Genomic DNA, 19,916 nt, shown 5'->3' with positions numbered 1-19,916 from the left:
GATCCAGATTTACCTAGGGGTAGTTCCTCTTTTGGTCGTGCCCCAGAGACGTTTGATATTGTCGGGAACTTACGGTTATTGCCTCAGTTTAATGAAAGGGATCCCGAGACATTCTTTTCGTTGTTTGAGCGTGTTGCTGACGCTAGGAGTTGGCCTGATTCTGACCGCACTTTTAATGTTGCAGTGTGTGCTGACTGGTAAAGTGCAGGAAGCATATTCAGCTCTTAGTGTACACGACAGTGCCAATTATGATAAAGTTAAAACAGCTGTGTTACAGATTTATGAATTGGTCCCTGAGGCTTACCGCCAATGATTTAGAACATTTAAAAAGGGATGATAAGCAATCTCATGTTGAATTTGCGCAACAATTATCTTTACAGTTTAATCGCTGGTGTTCCGCCTCTGCAGTTGTGACTTTCCAAGGGCTGTGTGATCTGATTATGTTAGAACAATTTAAGGACACAATTCCTGATCGTATTGCCACGTATATTAACGAACAGAAAGTAAAGAATGTCGCTGAAGCTGCGGTTTTGGCGGACGAGTATGTGTTGACTCACAAAAGTGTCTTTGCAGAGCCTCGTATTCGGAAAGAGTGGGGGCGTTCGGATAGATTTGGGCTTCGCTCACTGAGATACTTTGGTTCACGGGCAGAGTTCTATTCAACTAAGGTTGAGCCTGACTCCCATGGTAAAGCTGACTTTGGGCAGGAGTGTCACTACTGTCAAGGTTCCGGTCATTGGAAAAACGAATGTCCACTTCTCAGGTCAAAGGGTGCTTACGCTAAATCCAAGCCTACCGCGTTAGCTGCACCTGTTCCACATCAGTTCACTCATGACTCATTTCCTCAGGCCCAGGAGAATGTGAAAGTCCATATTGATCCAGACTATTTACCTTTTATTACGGAAGGTTTTGTGTCTATGTTAGGAAGTAAAGACCTAGTGCCAGTGAAGATCCTGAGAGACACAGGTGCCTCTGAATCATTTGTGTTGGAATCTGTGTTACCCTTTTCTGCTAAGACTGATTCGGGGAATAGTGTTCTAATTAGGGGAATAGGTTTGAACACTCTGTCAGTTCCATTGCATAAACTGATGCTGGATTGTGGACTGGTGAAAGGTGAAGTTGTTGTGGGAGTGCGGCCTTCGTTGCCTATTGAGGGTATCGACGTTATCCTTGGGAATAACTTGGCTGGTGAGCGTGTATGGCCTGCCGTGTTTCCATCTCTAGTGGTTTCCACTAAGCCGTCATCGGTTGGGATTCCAGATGAGAGTGTACAGAGTTTCCCAGAGGTGTTCTCTGCGTGTGCAGTGACACGTTCTATGAGCCGTGGCGAATTGGTCACTGCGCCGACTAATGATAATAATACAAAGAAGTATGCCACTGTTTTCCCTGTTATTCCGTTATCTGTAACCCACTCAGATTTAATTAATGCGCAACGGGATGACCCCACGTTAGAAGAGTTGCGTGACCAAATTGTGCCTGTAGAACAGTTGGGAGATGTCGCCTATGGCTATTTTCTCCAAGAGGATGTCCTGATGAGAAAGTGGGTGTCTCATGATAGTTGTTTTCTGGGGGAGGCAATTAGTCAGGTTGTTGTACCAGTTAAGCTTCGTGACTTGGTGTTGGAAACTTCCCACAGCGACGTTGCTGGACATATGGGGGTGAGGAAAACCTACAATCGCATTTTAAGACATTTCTTTTGGCCTAGATTAAAGAGGGATGTTTCTGATTTTATAAAAACTTGTCACACCTGTCAATTAACTGGTAAGCCTAATCAAGCTATTAAACCGGTACCATTGTTTCCTATTCCTGTACTCAGCCAACCTTTTGAGTATCTGATTATTGACTGTGTGGGTCCCCTGCCTCGTTCTAAAAAGGGTAGCAGTTACCTGTTCACTGTGATGTGTCAGACCACTAGGTTTCCTGCTGCCTATCCTCTCCGATCTATCACAACTAAATCTGTGTAAAAAGCTTTGACTCAGTTTCTCTCATTTTTTGGAATCCCTAAGGTCATTAAGCACATTTTTACTCCTGAACTTATTTAGGCTTGCCATAATAAAAGGGTTCAATACGTATTGACTTATTGAGAAATTTCAGCTTTAAATGTTGTATTCATTTGTAAAAATGTCTAAAAACATAATTCCACTTTGACATTATGTGATATTATGTGCAGGCCAGTAACAAAGAATTCAATTTAATCCATTTTAAATTCAGGCTGTAACACAACATAATGTGGGAAAAGTCAAGTGGTGTGAATACTTTTTGAAGGCACTGTATAATGAAACTCAAGAAGCTTTCCTTAATTTATCCTAATGATAAAACCTGTAAAACCCGCTGAATTTGTTTCAAAAGTTGCTTAAATGTAAAAAAAAAAAAACACATTGTATACACTGTTTGCTCTCTGGATACAATAAATTGGCAATGTGATATAGGCTATTTTGCACAATAAAGTTGAAAGAAATTGATTATTTTAATATTTATTAATTTAGGTATCGATACTTTCTTACATGCAACTGTTTAAATCCCAATCATGATACTTATTCTATTGGAGTTTTGTTGTTTGAGGTGGATATATAGCATTTTGCCACAAAGCATGGTTATTTGTCTCTCTAAAATAAAATGACCTTGCAATATATTTGAAACAAAATTATATCTGTCTTTTCACTAGCCCATGTCATGTTAAGATGAAAAAAGCTGAGCTCTATCTCTTTCACAAGATGTGTTGTTAATTCATGTCAATTTAAAAACATTTCTGAAAATGGATATATAGTATCAGGTTTTGAAATGAAACTTCAAAACAGACATGCTTGAGTCAAACCTATTTATTTTGATTTCATTCAAATACATTTACACCGCAACTTTCTCAGTTTAGTTATTTTTTCATTTTCTACAGTGTAAGAGGTCCTGCAGCTGCTGCTGGGTTAATGTTACTCAGTGATGAGATCAATAAACAAAGATCTGGTATAATGGGACAATATCAAAACAAGAGTTATAAAAGTAACGAAATCTGTACAAGCGAAAAAACTAACACTCAGAAACTATATATAAGATCAAAACAATACACAAATCTAACTTTAATATTATACATTTTATATTATATATTATAATTAATATTTTTTAAGCAACGAAATGGTTGATAGTGAACAACATCTCCAGAATCATTCAAATGCCCCCTACATTTTCTATAAAAACTAAGACAAAGTAAATAATGAGATGTTAAAAGTATAAAAACCATGCCATCACATTGTACATGTATAGAAACCTTTTCTAACTGCACATGAATAGTAGAACCCTCCCTATTTTCAGATGACGGTCTGAGACTGTTAGGGGTCATACAGTACACGGTAAACAGTACAGCAACGTACAGTACAACAGTGTAAAAATGTCATCTTGGAGATTAACATATAACAGGGGTTTTCATCAAATTGTGGTGGTATAAAAATAACTTTACCCATAATGCATTTGGGAAACTAAAGTCTGGTCATGCATCAACTATGAATATCATTGCTGGCCTGTGAGTTTAAAACAATACTCCATATTGTGCTTAACAGGTATCTGACATATCAACAAACAGTATAGATCCATGCTTTTGCAACACAATAAAATAGGAGGAATGAAACCCGAGAAATGAAAAAACATCTCTTTATTTCCATATTATTTCCGCACTGGCTCTGTTGCCTGACCGTGGTCATATTATGGTTGTTGATTGTCTGGCAAGCCCTAAGCAACATCCTTCAATCCACAAGAGAAAATTATGTTCAAAGGTTTATCAAGCAAACACACACGGACACACTTTTACGGCTCCATGCGCATATGCACACACAGTCGCATAGCTGCACACCTAAATGCCCATGTATTTCGAGCTAATCGTAAGAGGGACACAATTCATTCATGGATTTCTCTGAAAACTACCAAAGCCTATATAAAATGGCAATGATCTTTGGCTCTTCATTCTCTCAGGTCTGGTTGGTAAAATCTAGACAGAAGTAGGCCCATACATATTGGCTCTGACAAGATACAGCTTGGATTGCACTTTCACAAGCAAGCACATAAAAAGTAATAAACAGCCATGATAGAAAACACATTATACACGTTTACGCTGTTGGCTAGGATTCATGATCGTTGACATTGAAGGAAATAAAATAAAAATGCCGTACAATACATATATATATATATACACACATACTGTATATGAGACGTGTTTGATACAGTAACTTATAGTATATACAAATAAGGAATACTTTTTGGGAAATCAATGAACACCATTCATCAGTCAAAGAACAGAAGGAGGGAACATGTTGATTGGAGAGCAAAAAAAAAGTAAAGCTAAAGGATGTTTGATTTGGAAATCGGGTCATACTGTATAGATCAAGGTTGGGGTCAATTTGAATTGAAGTCAATTCTTGAAGTGATTTGAATTTAAAATAAAATAATGGAAAACAACATTTTTTTTTGTTTATTGAGAAGTCTTGAAAACAGATGCCTTTTTTCAATTATTGAATTTCAGTTTACTTCCAGAATTCACTAAGTACTACTGACCACAACCCTGTTATACATAGATATCATCTTCAGGATCTGTGTTGCCCTCTGGCGACCATGGCAGTGAGCAGCAACCACATCCAACTGTGTGTCAGGTGACACATTCATTGTCATGTGACCTCGGCGAAAGTATTAGAATTCTAAAGGAAAAAAGAAGCAAAATGTGTCTTCAATGATTCAGTATTTTTAATATTCAAGACATTCGCTGCATTCAATACATCCCAAGATTAGTTACGCCATAAAGGAACTATTAAGTACTGAAGCATTTTTATGAAGTAAACTGATTACTTCAGATTAGACATTACTTGCTTGGTAACATGATATTTGCGATCTTGATATAAAAAATTCAAAAACACAAATTAGCACAGTCAAGATACAGTATCAGTCCTGTGACATCTTTGTCCCCAACATCTCTTGCTTTCCGTATTTTAATTATATAACGACCCTTACATAACCTCGAGCTAATGAGTCAGTTGCTTTGATTGCGCTGAGGGGCTTGTTAGGCTGACAGTCCACACACACATGCACACACACAAAATGTAAACGCACACAAACAACACACACAAAGTGGGCCAAGTAGCATGAGGTTAGCACAGTGTACAGCTCTTGGGTTGCCTCTACAGTGGTTGCTCAACTAAAATATTTCAGATTATGCTGTGGGACATAGAGGTAATTTGTGGATTAGTACGGTACCCTGCGTCACTACTTCATTTCTCCAGGTCAGCGCAATGGGGAGTTAGAGCACTGATTGTGCTTTTGGATCCCAAGGCGCTAATGTGTCTCTAACTGACAATGAATGGGCGACATAAACCAAATAGAAACTTGCAATTTCAATGAACTGAATGATGAGGATGAAGGAGGTGATTGAATTTAGAACAATAGTGTAAGAATTGCTCTGTCCTGCACGCACACACCCTAGTCGTCAGTATTACTTACTAAAACTGTTGTTACACTAAGTTTTTTATTCTAAGAGAAATGAAAATGTTCAATTATATTCCATGATATTCTTAAGATATACAGTTGAAGTCGGAAGTTTACATACACCTTAGCCAAATACATTTAAAATCAGTTTTTCCACAATTCCTGACAATTCATCTTTGTACAAATTCCCTATCTTAGGTCAGTTAGGATCACCACTTTATTTTAAGAATATGAAATGTCAGAATAATAGTAGAGAGAATGATTTATTTCAGCTTTTATTTCTATCATCACATTCCCAGTGGGTCAGAAGTTAACATACACTCAATTAGTATTTGGTAGCATTGCCTCTAAATTGTTTAACTTGGGTCAAACGTTTACGGTAGCCTTCCACAAGCTTCCCACAATAAGTTGGGTGAATTTTGGCCCATTCCTCCTGACAGAGCTGGTGTAACCGAGTCAGGTGTGTAGGCCTCCTTACTCGCACACACGTTTTCTATTCTGCCCACAAATTGTCTATAAGATTGAGATCAGGGCTTTGTGATGGCCACTCCAATACCTTGACTTTGTTGTCCTTAAGCCATTTTACCACAACTTTTCAAGTATGCTTGGGGTCATTGTCCATTTGGAAGACCCATTTGCAACCAAGCTTTAACATCTTGACTGATGTCTTGAGATGTTGCTTCAATATATCAACATAATTTTCCTGCCTCATGATGCCATCTACTTTGTGAAGTGCATCAGTCCCTCCTGCAGCAAAGCACCACCACAACATGATGCTGCAACCCCGTGATTCACGGTTGGGATGATGCTCTTCGGCCTGCAAACCTCTCCCTTTTTCCTCCAAACATAATGATGGTCAGGATGACCAAACAGTTCTATTTTTGTTTCATCAGACTAGAGGACTTATCTCCAAAAAGTATGATCTTTGTCCCCATGTGCAGTTGCAAACCGTAGTCTGGCTTTTTTAATGGCTGTTTTGGAGCAGTGACTTCTTCCTTGCTGAGTGGCCTTTCAGGCTATGTCGATATAGGACTCGTTTTACTGTGGATGTAGATACTTTTGGACCCATTTCCTCCAGCATTTTCATAAGGTCCTTTGCTGTTGTTCTGGGATTGATTTGCACTTTTCGCACTAAAGTACGTTAATCTCTAGGAGAAAGAACACGTCTCCTTCCCGAGCGGTATGACGGCTGCGTTGTCCTGTGGTGTTTATACTTGCGTACTATTGTTTGTACAGATGAACGTGGTACCTTCAGGCGTTTGGAAATTGCTCCCAATGATGAACCAGACTTGTGGAGGTCTACCATTATTTTTTCTGAGGTCTTAGCTGATTTCTTTTGATTTTCCCATGATGTCAAGCAAAGAGACACTGAGTTTGAAGGTAGGCATTGAAATACATCCACAGGTACACCTCCAATTGACTCAAATGATGACAATAAGCCTATCAGAAGCTTCTAAAGGACATCACATCATTTTCTGGATTTTGTTTTGTGTCATGCACAAAGTAGATGTCCTAACCAACTAAACAAAACTATAGGTTGCTAACAAGAAATTTGTGGAGTGGTTGAAAAATGAGATTTAATGACTCCAACATAAGAGTATGTAAACTTCCGACTTCAACTGTAACTGTCAGGAGAGAAGAACAGAACTGCTGGCCTGACACTGAAAACTTACAAGCTACTGGAAATACACAGTGCTTGTAGATGGATGGGGTTACGTGTTCCACAACATGAATTATTCATTTTTATAATAACTTAACTTAGCTTTAGTTATTGTTTTCAGATGAATTCATGTATCCTATATACACCAATAGCATCAATTTGGAAAATGCCTTTTAAAATAATAATGGTATATTATTTTTCATTCTTTCTTACTTAGCAAGGCATGATATCCTTCACTACTAACTACTGGCTTAATTATGGGATGGTGTATGCGTGTTTAATTTACCTCCCTTAAAATCTATGAACACTGAAGCAGGCAGCCAGGCAGTCAAAGCGAGCAGTGAGCCTGGATCCAAAAGGTTTTCTAACGCATCCTAATGTGTCAGATTTATTTGGGTCACCTTCTGTACTGAGTTTGAAGATGGCCTATGGCCATGTTGATGTTGTGTGTGGCAATGCATTTAGTGTGGAAATGCATTTAGCTACAGTCTCCCTGCTGCTACACTAAACTGTGCAATGAGTGAATCCATACAGCAGTTTAGGTTTCCACTGGGTGTTTTTGGATTTCTAAAGTACATATAGTCCCTCAAACCTCAACTACTACATATTTGACTATTCTTGCCATTAATGCTTTGCTCATCTACCTCTCAAGCATGCATGCATGAACGCAAACACAAACACATCTCTCCACATCTCCTCGTTCAGATTCACCTCACACACCTCAGTCTAATGAGATGTGGTCATCCTCCTTTGCGTTGATGAATGGCCCAATGTAACTTCCCCTGGACTCATTGTGATTTCAAATAGGGGGAGCACTGGGTCTCCATAAGGCACTTCATCAAAATTACCAAGGGGGCCGGAGACATACTGTATGTCCCTGTAATGCATGACCTTGCATTCCCCTCGCTATAGGTTCTGCAAAGGCTACATCATTAATCTTCAGGAGCAATGCTACTGTATTATGCTTACAGAGGCTACCCATGAGCTGTACAGTGTGCTAGCCTCATGCTACTTTGCCCACTTTGTGTGTGTGTGTGTGTGTGTGTGTGTGTGTGTGTGTGTGTGTGTGTGTGTGTGTGTGTGTGTGTGTGTGTGTGTGTGTGTGTGCATGCAGGTGTGTGTGTGTGTATGTGGACAGACAGCCTAACAAGCCCCTCAGCACATTCAAAGTGCAGTGGTTCTTCCTGTAAGGTGTGCTTCATACTGCAGCACACCTTGCAGGCTGCCGCAGAGATCTATGGCAAGTTATTTAATTGTCAGCCATTGTTACCATTAATGCTAGTTAGTGCTAGCTTGACCACCAGAGGATATGTGTGTATGCGTGTTTGGGGCGGCAGGGTAGCCTAGTGGTTAGAGTGTTGGACTAGTAACCGGAAGGTTGCAAATTCAAATCCCATAGCTGACAAGGTACAAATCTGTCCTTCTGTCCCTGAACAGGCAGTTAACCCACTGTTCCTAGGCTGTCATTGAAAATAAGAATTTGTTCTTAACTGACTTGCCTAGTTAAATAAAGGTAGAAAAAAAAATGTTTGAGAAGCATTTGATAGCCTTCAATATTGGCTGTACTAGAGAATTTAAAACCTTTTTTTGTAAGAACATACTATATGGGATTGATTTTAAGAAATTTAGCTTAATTTAATTAATATTATATTGTTTCTATTCCAAGAAAAACAAAACCCTCAGTGTTTCCGTTAGGAAAATATGGCACTGTACTACGTGACGGTCGGGAGTAGGCTACAGTACTAAGAGCATACATTTCCACATCCTAATTGTAGTCTAACCAATACCCAAATGGAAATTCAGTGAAAATCCAAATCTCATTGATTTATCAAGACCAGTCCCCAACGGTGCTAAATAGTTGACCACAGCGGGTAGGCTACTGCTTCAAATCCTATTGCTTCTAACTTCAATATGCTTTTCAACACTAGTGAGACTCATGTCGCCGACGATAGGCCTACAGTATATTGAAAAATACTTTTTCAATGACGTGACTATCCGCCAATAATTAGATTTAGATGATTGGAGGTTTCTAAATTAATATCTAAGGGGTATTTTTCTTTAGAGCAAATCGGATCTATGAGAATATCTAATGGGCTTTTATATCATTCTAAATTAATTCAGAATGATAATAATAATCATTTTGATTAAAAAATAACAATATTTTGTAGATTTCAAATAACCTAAAGTGAGTGAGAAAAAGGCCATTCTTGAACATGGGGTGAGATATTCTTACTAAATTGTAAATAAAGCCAGTTTGTTATTTAGAATGATTTCTTTCTGTTTTTAGAGGGAGATGAAACCAAAAGCCCAAAGTCACCTCATGGGTCTCCCGGTCGCGGTCGGGATGGGAGGGGTATCGAACCCGCATCTTTCAAAATGCAGTTTGCACTGCGATGCAGTGTCTTAGACCGCGTCGCCACTTGGGAGGCCCCATCCACAAAGTTTTTAATGCTGATCAATTGCATTTCTTTACATTTCTTTATTAAAGTCTATCCGAAAGAATGTTGGTACTTATTTATTTTGATCCAAAGCTATGAATGAGTGAGTCACTCAGCTCTATGTAGGTGCCGAGGCTATATGACTGCACCATCAACTTGATTATTTAGCTTATATTCAGTCAACACATACAGTTGAAGTCGGAAGTTTACATACACTTACGTTGGAGTCATTAAAACACGTTTTTCAACCACTCCACAATACTTTGTGCATAACACAAGTAATTTTTCCAACAATCGTTTACAGACAGATTACTTCACTTATAATTCACTGTATCACAATTCCAGTGGATCAGAAGTTTACATACACTAAGTTGACTGTGCCTTTAAACAGCTTGGAAAATTCCAGAAAATGATGTGATGGCTTTAGAATCTTCAATTGGAGTCAATTGGAGGTGTACCTGTGGATGTATTTCAAGGCCTACCTTCAAACTCAGTGCATCTTTGCTTGACATCATGGGAAAATCAAAAGAAATCAGCCAAGACCTCAGAAAAATAATGGTAGACCTCCACAAGTCTGGTTCATCATTGGGAGCCATTTCCAAATGCCTGAAGGTACCACGTTCATCTGTACAAACAATAGTACGCAAGTATAAACATCATGGGACCACGCAGCCGTCATTCCCCTCAGGAAGGAGACGCATTCTGTCTCCTAGAGATGAACGTACTTTGGTGCGAAATGTGCAAATCAATCTCAGAACAACAGCAAAGGACCCAGAACAACAGCAAAGGACCCAGAACAACAGCAAATGACCTTGTGAAGATGCTGGAGGAAACAGGTACGAAAGTACCTATATCCACAGTAAAACGAGTCCTATATCGACATAACCTGAAAGGCCCCTCAGAAAGGAAGAAGCCACTGCTCCAAAACAGCCATAAAAACAGACAGACTACAGTTTGCAACTGCACATGGGGACAAAGATACTTTGTCCCCATATACGTACTTTTTGGAGAAAGGTTCTCTGGTCTGATGAAACAAAAATAGAACTGTTAGGCCATAATGACCATCGTTATGTTTGGAGGGAAAAGGGGGAGGCTTTCAAGCCAAAGAACACCATCCCAACCGTGAAGCACGGGGTTGCAGCATCATGTTGTGGGGGTGCTTTGCTGCAGGAGGGACTGGTGCACTTCACAAAATAGTTTGCACAAATGAGGATGGAAAATAATGTTGATATATTGAAGCAACATCTCAAGACATCAGTCAGGAAGTTAAAGCTTGGTTGCAAATGGGTCTTCCAAATGGACAATGGAACCAAGCATACTTCCAAAGTTGTGACAAAATGGCTTAAGGACAACAAAGTCAAGGTATTGGAGTGGCCATCACAAAGCCCTGACTTCAATCCTATTGAACATTTGTGGGCAGAACTTAAAAAGTGTGTGTGAGCAAGGAGGCCTACAAACCTGACTCAGTTACATAAGCTCTGTCAGGAGGAATGGGCCAAAATTCACCCAACTTATTGTGGGAAGCTTGTGGAAGGCTAACATAAATGTTTGATCCAAGTTAAACAATTTAGAGGCAATTCTACCAAATACTAATTGAGTGTATGTAATCTTCTGACCCACTGGGAATGTGATGAAAGAAATAAAATCTGAAATAAATCATTATTTCTACTATTTTTCTGACATTTCACATTCTTAAAATAAAGTGGTGATCCTAACTGACCTAAGACATGGAATTTTACTAGGTTTAAATGTCATGAATTGTGAAAAACTGAGTTGAAATGTATTTGGCTAAGGTGTATGTAAACTTCAACCGTATGTGGTAACTGTTGCTTCCAATGTTCTGAACAGTGTTTTAATCAATACACATCAAATGGGCTACTTAACCCAATTTGACACACAATGTTTATACCCGAACAGCTTTGCTATCAAGACACTTTGTATAGACAGGTTTTCATTCTTACATGATCAGTTTAAACAGTGTGCGATTTAGCCCAATGTAACAATGTGTGTGGCTTCTTGCTAATCACCTGTATACAGATGATTAGTAGACAGACTATTTTCAGGGACTGGGATTGTGTACCTCTTGCCAGAGGCATTGTAAGAGCTTATCTTTACCTGGACTAAAAAACTAAGAAGATGAGACTCTCAACCCAAAAGTGATACATACTTTATATTCCAAACCCCAATGTATATTTTTGTCAATGTTCATATTCTTTGGTCAATTTTCAACCTTCATAATACACATCTGGAAGACATTTGTATCTTTCTATACAGATAATGAAGGATATACTGTATCTGATGTGTCTTTCTGTATGGTGGACACAACAGAATGGACTGAGGCTGACAAACAAGGTACTCTAGAAAACTTCCAAGCAAAAGCACATTATATTGCATTTAGCCTACTGCAGTGAAGTGTAGCTGACAATACCTGTGAGGCTATGTACTTCTCCATGGTGTTGTCCATGATGCGGGGCTGGCCCATCATAGGAACACTGCCGACCACTCTCTCCTCCGGTGGGATCTCGTTCAGCAGGGTCTTCCCTTTGAAGTTCTGCACCACCCCTAGAACCTGCACTCACAGCCACGGTCACGGGGCAGACAAAGGAAAATAGATAGGGGGGATAGATGTGCGCGGAAGAGAGACGGAAAGAAAGAAGAAATAGAGATGTGAGAGAGAGGAGAAGGAGTGGGAGACTTAGTAAGTTAGTTAGGCTGAGATGGAAATAGAGTGTCTGTGGTGTTTTTGCAGAGCTGAGTGCCTGGCAGAGTGCCTTTCACGTCTCATAACATGGGTTATGTTAGTATGGGTTATGTAAGTATTTTTTTCTATTATAAAGGAATCGCATGGCTTGTTGCCCAAAAACATGAATTCAATGAGTTTCATGAATTCATGTGTCTTCAAGGAGTTTCATCCATTACCAGAGCCCAAATTTGCTTTGCTATCTAAGGCAATGTTCAGATGGAGGAGAAATGCAACTCAGAGAACAATGATCATCTAGAGCAGTGGTCACCAACAAAGTCGATCGTGGTCACCAACCTGTTCAATCTCGAAGGCATTTGTAGTCGTTTACCAAACATTTCTGTAAAAAAAAACAAAAAAAAAACGATAAAGCCTTGCGTTCCTATAATTCTTTCTTTGTTGGTGGTAGGTGCACATGATTCAGCAGCACTAGTGCCAAGAAGGCAAAGTGTTCCTATTTTGAACCATTTAATGTGTCTGAAGGTAGAGCTCTTCATACCCGGCAGGCCCAGAGAGCAAGTGCACCTATAGGCCTATCACTGGCCAATCAGATAGTTCAGATCACTGTGTCTGCAGTTTCCTCGAGCCATAGACATAAAGCAAAGCCACTGCAAAGTTGATACTGTGAGATTTCCAAACGTTTAAAACCATGACTAGAGAGAGACAATGAATACAGCAAAGAGCTGCTGTTTTTAAAAGTAAATTCATGTTTATGTTGTTATTCAGCACATTTTATTCAACACTTTTACAAGTCTTAAATGTGTGTTCTCACTACTTCCACTCACGCTACAACCAGCACTGCAGCTGCAATGAATGAGTATAGAAAAGCGTTTCGATAAGCTTGCAAGATTCTCTTTAGCGGCTTGTGTATTTTTTTATATTGAGGAATATTTCATTTCCTCTGGTCATTTTAAAATAAACTATTATTAATATTAATGCAAATAGTTTGGGTAGCCATTTGATTACCTGTTCAGGAGTCTTATGGCTTGGGGGTGAAAGCTGTTGAGAAGCCTTTTGGTCCTAGACTTGGCACTCCGGTACAGCTTGCCATGCGGTAGCAGAGAGAACAGTCTATGACTGGGGTGGCTGGGGTCTTTGACAATTTGTAGGGCCTTCCTCTGACACCGCCTGGTATAGCGGTCCTGGATGGCAGGCAGCTTAGCCCAGTGATGTACTGGGCCGTATGCAGCACCCTCTGTAGTGCCTTGCAGTCGGAGGTCGAATAGTTGCTGTACCAAGCAGTGATGTTCTCTATGTTGCAGCTGTAGAACCTTTTGAGAATCTGAGGACCCATGTCAAATCTTTTCAGTCTCCTGAGGGGGAATAGGTTTTGTCGTGCCCTCTTCACGACTGTCTTGGTGTGGTTGAACCATTCTAGTTTGATGGTGATGTGGACACCAAGGAACATGAAGCTCTCAACCTGCTTCATTACAGCCCCGTCGATGAGAATGGGGGCGTGCTCGGTCCTCCTTTTCCTGTAGTCCATAATCATCTCCTTTGTTTTGAATACGTTGAGGGAAAGGTTGTTATTCTGGCACCACACGGCCAGGTCTCTGACCTCCTCCCTATAGGCTGTCTCTTTGTTGTCGGTGATCAGGTCTACCACTGTTGTGTAGTCTACAAACTTAATGATGGTGTCGGAACAATGCTTGGCTATGCAGTCGTGGGTGAACAAGGTGTCAGGATGGGACTGAGCACGCAACCCTGAGGGGCTCCAGTGTTGAGGATCAGCGTGGAAGATGTGTTGCTACCTACCCTCACCACCTGGGGGCGGCCCGTCAAGAAGTCAAGGATCCAGATGCAGAGGGACGTGTTTAGTCCCAGGATCCTTAGCTTAGTGATGAACTTTGAGGGCACTATGGTGTTGAACTCTGAGCTGTAGTCAATGAGTAGCATTCTCACGTAGGTGTTCCTTTAGTCCAGGTGGGAAAGGGCAATGTGGAGTGCAATAGAGATTGCATCATCTGTGGATCTGTTTGAGCGGTATGCAAATTGGAGTGGGTCCAGGGTTTCTGGGATAATGGTGTTAATATGAGCCATTACCAGCATTTCAAAGCACTTCATGGCTATGGTCATGAGTGCTACAGGTCTGTAGTCATTTAGGCAGGTTACCTTAGTGCTATTGGGCACAGGGACTATGGTGGTCTGCTTGAAGCATGTTGGTATTACAGACTCAATCAGGGACATGTTGAAAATGTCAGTGGAGACACCTGCCAGTTGGTCAGCACATGCTTCGGAGCACAAGTCCTGGCAATCCGTCTAGCCCAGCGGCTTTGTGACTGTTGACCTGTTTAAAGGTCTTACTCATGTTGGTTACAGAGAGCGAGATCACACAGAACATCTGATACTCTCAACGATGCCTCAGTGTTGCTTACCTCGAAGCAAGCATAGAATGTATTTAGCTCGTCTGGTAGGCTTGTGTCACTGGGCAGCTTGTGGCTGTGCTTCCCTTTGTAGTCTGTAATAGTTTGCAGGTCCTGCCACATCTTACGAGCGTTGGAGCCGGTGTAGTACGATAGCAGGATTTCTTATAAGCTTCCGGGTTAGAGTCCCACACCTTGAAAGCGGCAGCTCTACCCTTTAGCTCAGTGCGAATGTTCCCTGTAATCCATGGCTTTTGGTTGGGGTATGTACGTACAATCATTATGGGGACTACATCCTCGATGCACTTATTGACAATGCCAGTGACTGATGTGGTGTACTCCACATTGCCATCGGAAGAATCCTGGAACATATTCCAGTCTGTGCAAGCAAAACAGTCCTTTAGTTTAGCATCTGCTTCATCTGACCACTTTTTTATAGACAGTCACTGGTGCTTCCTGCTTTCATTTTTGCTTGTAAGCAGGAATCAAGAGGATAGAATTATGTTCAGATTTGCCAAATGGAGGTCGAAGGAGAGCTTTGTACACATCTCTGTGTGTGGAGTAAAGGTGATCTAGAATTTTTTCTCCCTCTGGTTGCGCTTTTAACATGCTGATAGAAATGAGGTAAAACTGATTTAAGTTTCCCTGCATTAAAGTCCCCGGCCACTAGGAGCGCTGCCCTTGGGTGAGCGATTTCCTCTTTGCTTATTTCCTTATACAGCTGACTCAGTGCGGTCTTAGCGCCAGCGTCCGTCTGTGGTGGTAAATAAACAGACACGAAAAAAATAGATGAAATAGTGTGGCAAATAGTGTGGTCTACAGCTTATCATGAGATACTCTACTTCAGGCGAGCAAAATCTAGAGACTTCCTTAGATTTCGTGCACCAGCTGTTGTTTACAAATATACACAGACCGCCCCCCCCCCCCCCCCCTCATCATACCGGAGTGTGCTGTTCTGTCTAGTCGGTGCAGCGTATATCCCACTAGCTAAATGTTTTCCATGTTGTCATTTAGCCACGACTCGGTGAAACATAAGATATTACAGTTTTTGATGTCCCATTGATAGGATATTCGTGATCGATGTTGTCCAATGTTTGTAAGTTGGCAAGTAATATTGATGGTAAGGGGCGTCGGCGGATCCTAACGAGGCACCCCGCCCCGTGTCTCTTTCTCTTGCCTATGACGGGGATTTCGGCCTTGTCGGGTGTCTGAAGTACATCCTGTGCGTCCTGCTCTTTGAAGAAAAAATCTTTGTCTAATCCGAGGTGAGTGGTCACTGGCCTAATATCCAGAAGCTTTTTATGTACAAAATATTATGTACAAAATAAGTTACAAATAACGCAAAAAAAACCACATAATAGCACAATTGGTTAGGCGCCTGTAAAACGGCTGCCATTTCTTCCGGCACTATCTTAACTCATGACGTTACTACCATGCAGGAATCGGTAGGTAGCTAACCAACCAGGTTTAATGTTAGCTACAGTAGCTAACATTAGGCTATAACTAGTCAAGCAAATGGGTCTGAGATACAAATAATAAGATCACACACGGAACAATAGCTAGCTGGCCAGCCAGCTAACGTTAGCTAGCTAACAGTACACTTTAAATTGAAATTAACTTGAAATTAAACCACAATGTAGCTAGCTAGACTATCTTACCCGAACTAATCATCGATGGATGCAGCTCCTTCGGACGCCATGGTTGCTCTTAGTATGAAGATGGAGACAGGTGTTTTCTCCATCTCCTTAGCTATCATACTCAAATTCCACTTGTCTCAAAGTCAGTCCTCCAGAAAGTGGAGAGCATACACGTAACGTTAGCTAGCTAACAGTACACTTTGACTTGACATTAGGCTTATGAAGTTTTAATACGCAATACATTTTTTTCAAAGCATAGTTAGAGACTACCTAGACATACTGACCAGCTCAAATAGAACCAGCTCAAATAGACAGAAGCAGCTATATGGCAGACCAATCCAAACTCAACTCTCGGCATGTCCAGTCCACTTATTATTTTTTATTTATTTTCATTTATTTCACCTTTATTTAATCAGGTAGGCCAGTTGAGAACAAGTTCTCATTTGGCAGCAAATAACTGTCATTGGCAGCAAATAACTGGAAGGAAAGGTGGCCAAAGGAGGTGTTGGCTTTGGGGATGACCAGTGAAATATACCCGCTGGAGCGCGTGCTACGGTTGGGTGTTGCTATGGTGACCAGTGAGCTGAGATAAGGCGGCGCTTTATCTAGCAAATACTTATAGATGACCTGGAGCCAGTGGGTCTGGCGACAAATATGTAGCAAGGTCCAGCCAACGAGAGCATACAGGTCGCAGTGGTGGGCAGTATATGGGGCTTTGGTGACAAAATGGATGGCACTGTGATAGACTGCATCCAATCTGCTGAGTAGAGTGTTGGAGGCTATTTCGTAAATTACATCGCCGAAGTCAAGGATCGGTAGGAAATAGGAAGCCGAGTCTAGATTTAACTTTGGATTGGAGATGCTTAATGTGAGTCTGGAAGGAGAGTTTACAGTCTAGCCAGACACCTAGGTATTTATAGTTGTCCACATATTCTAAGTCAGAACCGTCCAGAGTAGTGATGCTAGTCGGGCGGGCGGATGAGGGCAGCGATCGGTTGAAGAGCATGCATTTAGTTTTACTAGCATTTAAGAGCAGTTGGAGGCCACAAAAAGAGTGTTGTATGGCGTTGAAGCTCGTTTGGTTTGTTAACACAGTGTCCAAAGAAGGGCCAGATGAATACAGAATGGTGTCGTCTGCATAGAGGTTGATCAAAGATTCACCAGCAGCAAGAGCGACACCATTGATATATACAGAGAAAGGAGTCGGCCCGAGAATTTAACCCTGTAGCACCCCCAAAGAGACTGCCAGAGGTCCGGACAACAGGCCCTCCGATTTGACACACTGAACTCTATCTCAGCCAATCACTGAACTCTATCTCAGCCAATCATGGCTAGTGGGAAGGTTGCTGTCTATTTATGTGGCCAAACCAACTAGGCTTGTCATTTAACAATTGTATTTGTATTTACAGATGGCATACAAGTTTGTTATTAAAGCACATGAAAGTTCACATGTTCCAGAAGGCATTTCTTCTGTTTAAACTTTTTAAAAGTTTAAACGGCTCTCCTGTGAAGTAGTGACCCCCGACATATGCAGTCAATTGAAATAAATTAATTAGACCCTAATCTATGGATTTCACGACTGGGAAGGAGCGCAGCCATGGGTGGGCCTGGGAGGGTATAGGCCCACCCAACTGGGAGCCAGGCCTACCTACTGGGGAGAAAGGCCCAGCCAATCAGAATGGGTTTTCCCCACAAAAGGGCTTTATTACAGACAGAAATACTCCTCAGTTTCATCAGCTGTCTGGGTGGCTGGTCTCAGACGATCCCGCTGGTGAAGAAGCCGAAAGTGGAGGTCTTGGGCTTGCATGGTTACACGTGGTCTGTGGTTGTGAGGTCGGTTGGATATACTGCCAAATTCTCTAAAATGACGTTTCAGGCGGCTTATGATATTAACATTAAATTCTCTGGCAACAGCTCTGGTGGACATTCCTGCAGTCAGCATGCCAATTGCACGCTCTCTCAAACTTGAGACATCTGTGACATTATGTTGTGTGACAAAACTGCAGATTTTAGAGTGTCTTTTTAGTGTCCCCAGCACAAGGTGCACCTGTGTAATGATCATGCTGTTGAATCAGCTTCTAGATATGCCACACCTGTCAGGTGGATGGATTATCTTGGCAAAGGATAAATGCTCACTAACCCGGATGTAAACAAATTTGTACACAAAATTTGAAAGAAATAAGCTTTTTGTGCATATGGAAAATTTCTGGGATCTTTTATTTCAGCTCATGCAACATGGGACCAATACGTTACATGTAGCATTTATATTTTTGTTCAGTATAATGTCAAAATGCTCTGAGAAGAACAACATTGGCAAGTCAATTCCAGCAAAGCCAGTATGCAGTAATAATGTATTGGGCCTATAGCCTACTGCACAAACCTCATTGCTACAGAACTGTTTTTTAACAAGTTAATGTTGCATTCGCTTATGTTTTTTTAAAGTAATGTTTAATAGATCCTGCCTTGCTTTTGGACTCAAAGTGATCTTGACTCAGAAAAGGTTGGTGACCACTGATCTAGAGGGACTCTTCCATTACAAGGCCAAAAGGCCCTGCAGTCATTTGTTGACTTATATCCCAACAATAAATAATACCGTATGTGTGGTACTTCTTTTCAGTATATGGGTCAGTATACTTCCGCTTCAGATATGGTATGTTATGAAATTGCAATGTAGTAATAATAGTTTGTGCGCAAGTTGTAATCTTACGCCACGGCACTAAATTATATACACATGCATGACTGAACACTGCATGTGAGAGTGAATAACACAAGCAGGGCACAGGCGTACAGAGAATTGACAAAAGTAGGGCACATCAAAGGTAAAAGACATATTTGACTTAACGTGAGACACATACACATGTTGTGAATACATCCAGGAAATAGCATTCTGTCGTTATAGGTTCATGTACTCTATTCCACTTTAGGGGGAAAAACATGCAGTCACACACAAGACACAGACATGGATGCAAGTAAACCTGCACACACACACACCTTTACCCCATGGCCCAGGCACCCTGCGGTTTTCACACGCTCACACACACACACACACACACACACACACACACACACACACACACACACACACACACACACACACACACACACACACACACACACACACACACCCCATGGCCCAGGCACCCTGCTGTTTTCTGTTAGGCACTGTGCTTTCTTGCTGATGATGCGTGATGTGCTCCTGCTCGCCTGTTATACGGTGGTTTGATCTCCGATATCTCCTGCTGGGTCCTTTCCCACCTTTCCCCTTTCCCCATTCTCGTTAACTAGGTCATACCAGACTGTGTCCCAAATGGCACCCTATTCCCTACATAGTGCACTACTTTTGACAAGGGCTGTTAGAAAAGTGGTGCACTACATAGGGAATAGAGTGCCATTTGGGACGTACAGTAGCACAACCCTCCACCTCTCCTCTACCCAGGGATACACTACAACTCTCCACCTATCCTGTCAGAAATGGATGATCTTTGTGCTAGTAGTAATTTAGAGTTGTTGAGGATAAACATGCCATGAGCAGCAACTTTGCACTGTTTCCACACCCAATTTGTATGCACAACCAATTAAGCAAGATTTCTCCATAGACGAGTGCTCTGAAATCTGAGAAAC

The 19,916-nt window shown here is 41.2% G+C and overlaps 1 protein-coding gene across 1 annotated transcript in view; it reads right to left on the bottom strand.

The window, feature by feature from the left end:
- Positions 1-2,806: 2,806 nt before the first annotated feature.
- LOC110530181 (phospholipid phosphatase-related protein type 5-like) overlaps positions 2,807-19,916 on the bottom strand; it is a 63,112-nt gene continuing 46,002 nt past the window's right edge. The window contains exons 5-6 of the mRNA XM_021613048.3: positions 11,984-12,124; positions 2,807-4,676 (exon numbers count right to left, since the gene is read on the bottom strand). Of these exons, the coding sequence (XP_021468723.1) occupies positions 4,647-4,676; positions 11,984-12,124 (171 nt within the window). The 3' untranslated portion in view covers positions 2,807-4,646. The remainder of the gene's footprint in view (positions 4,677-11,983; positions 12,125-19,916) is intronic.

This window comes from Oncorhynchus mykiss, chromosome 8 (genome assembly GCF_057628025.1).
Source record: "Oncorhynchus mykiss isolate SJ-2025 chromosome 8, ASM5762802v1, whole genome shotgun sequence".
Lineage (NCBI taxonomy): Eukaryota > Metazoa > Chordata > Actinopteri > Salmoniformes > Salmonidae > Oncorhynchus > Oncorhynchus mykiss.
The sequence above is the reverse complement of the archived record's forward strand: the minus strand, read 5'-3'. Positions and strand labels throughout refer to the sequence as shown.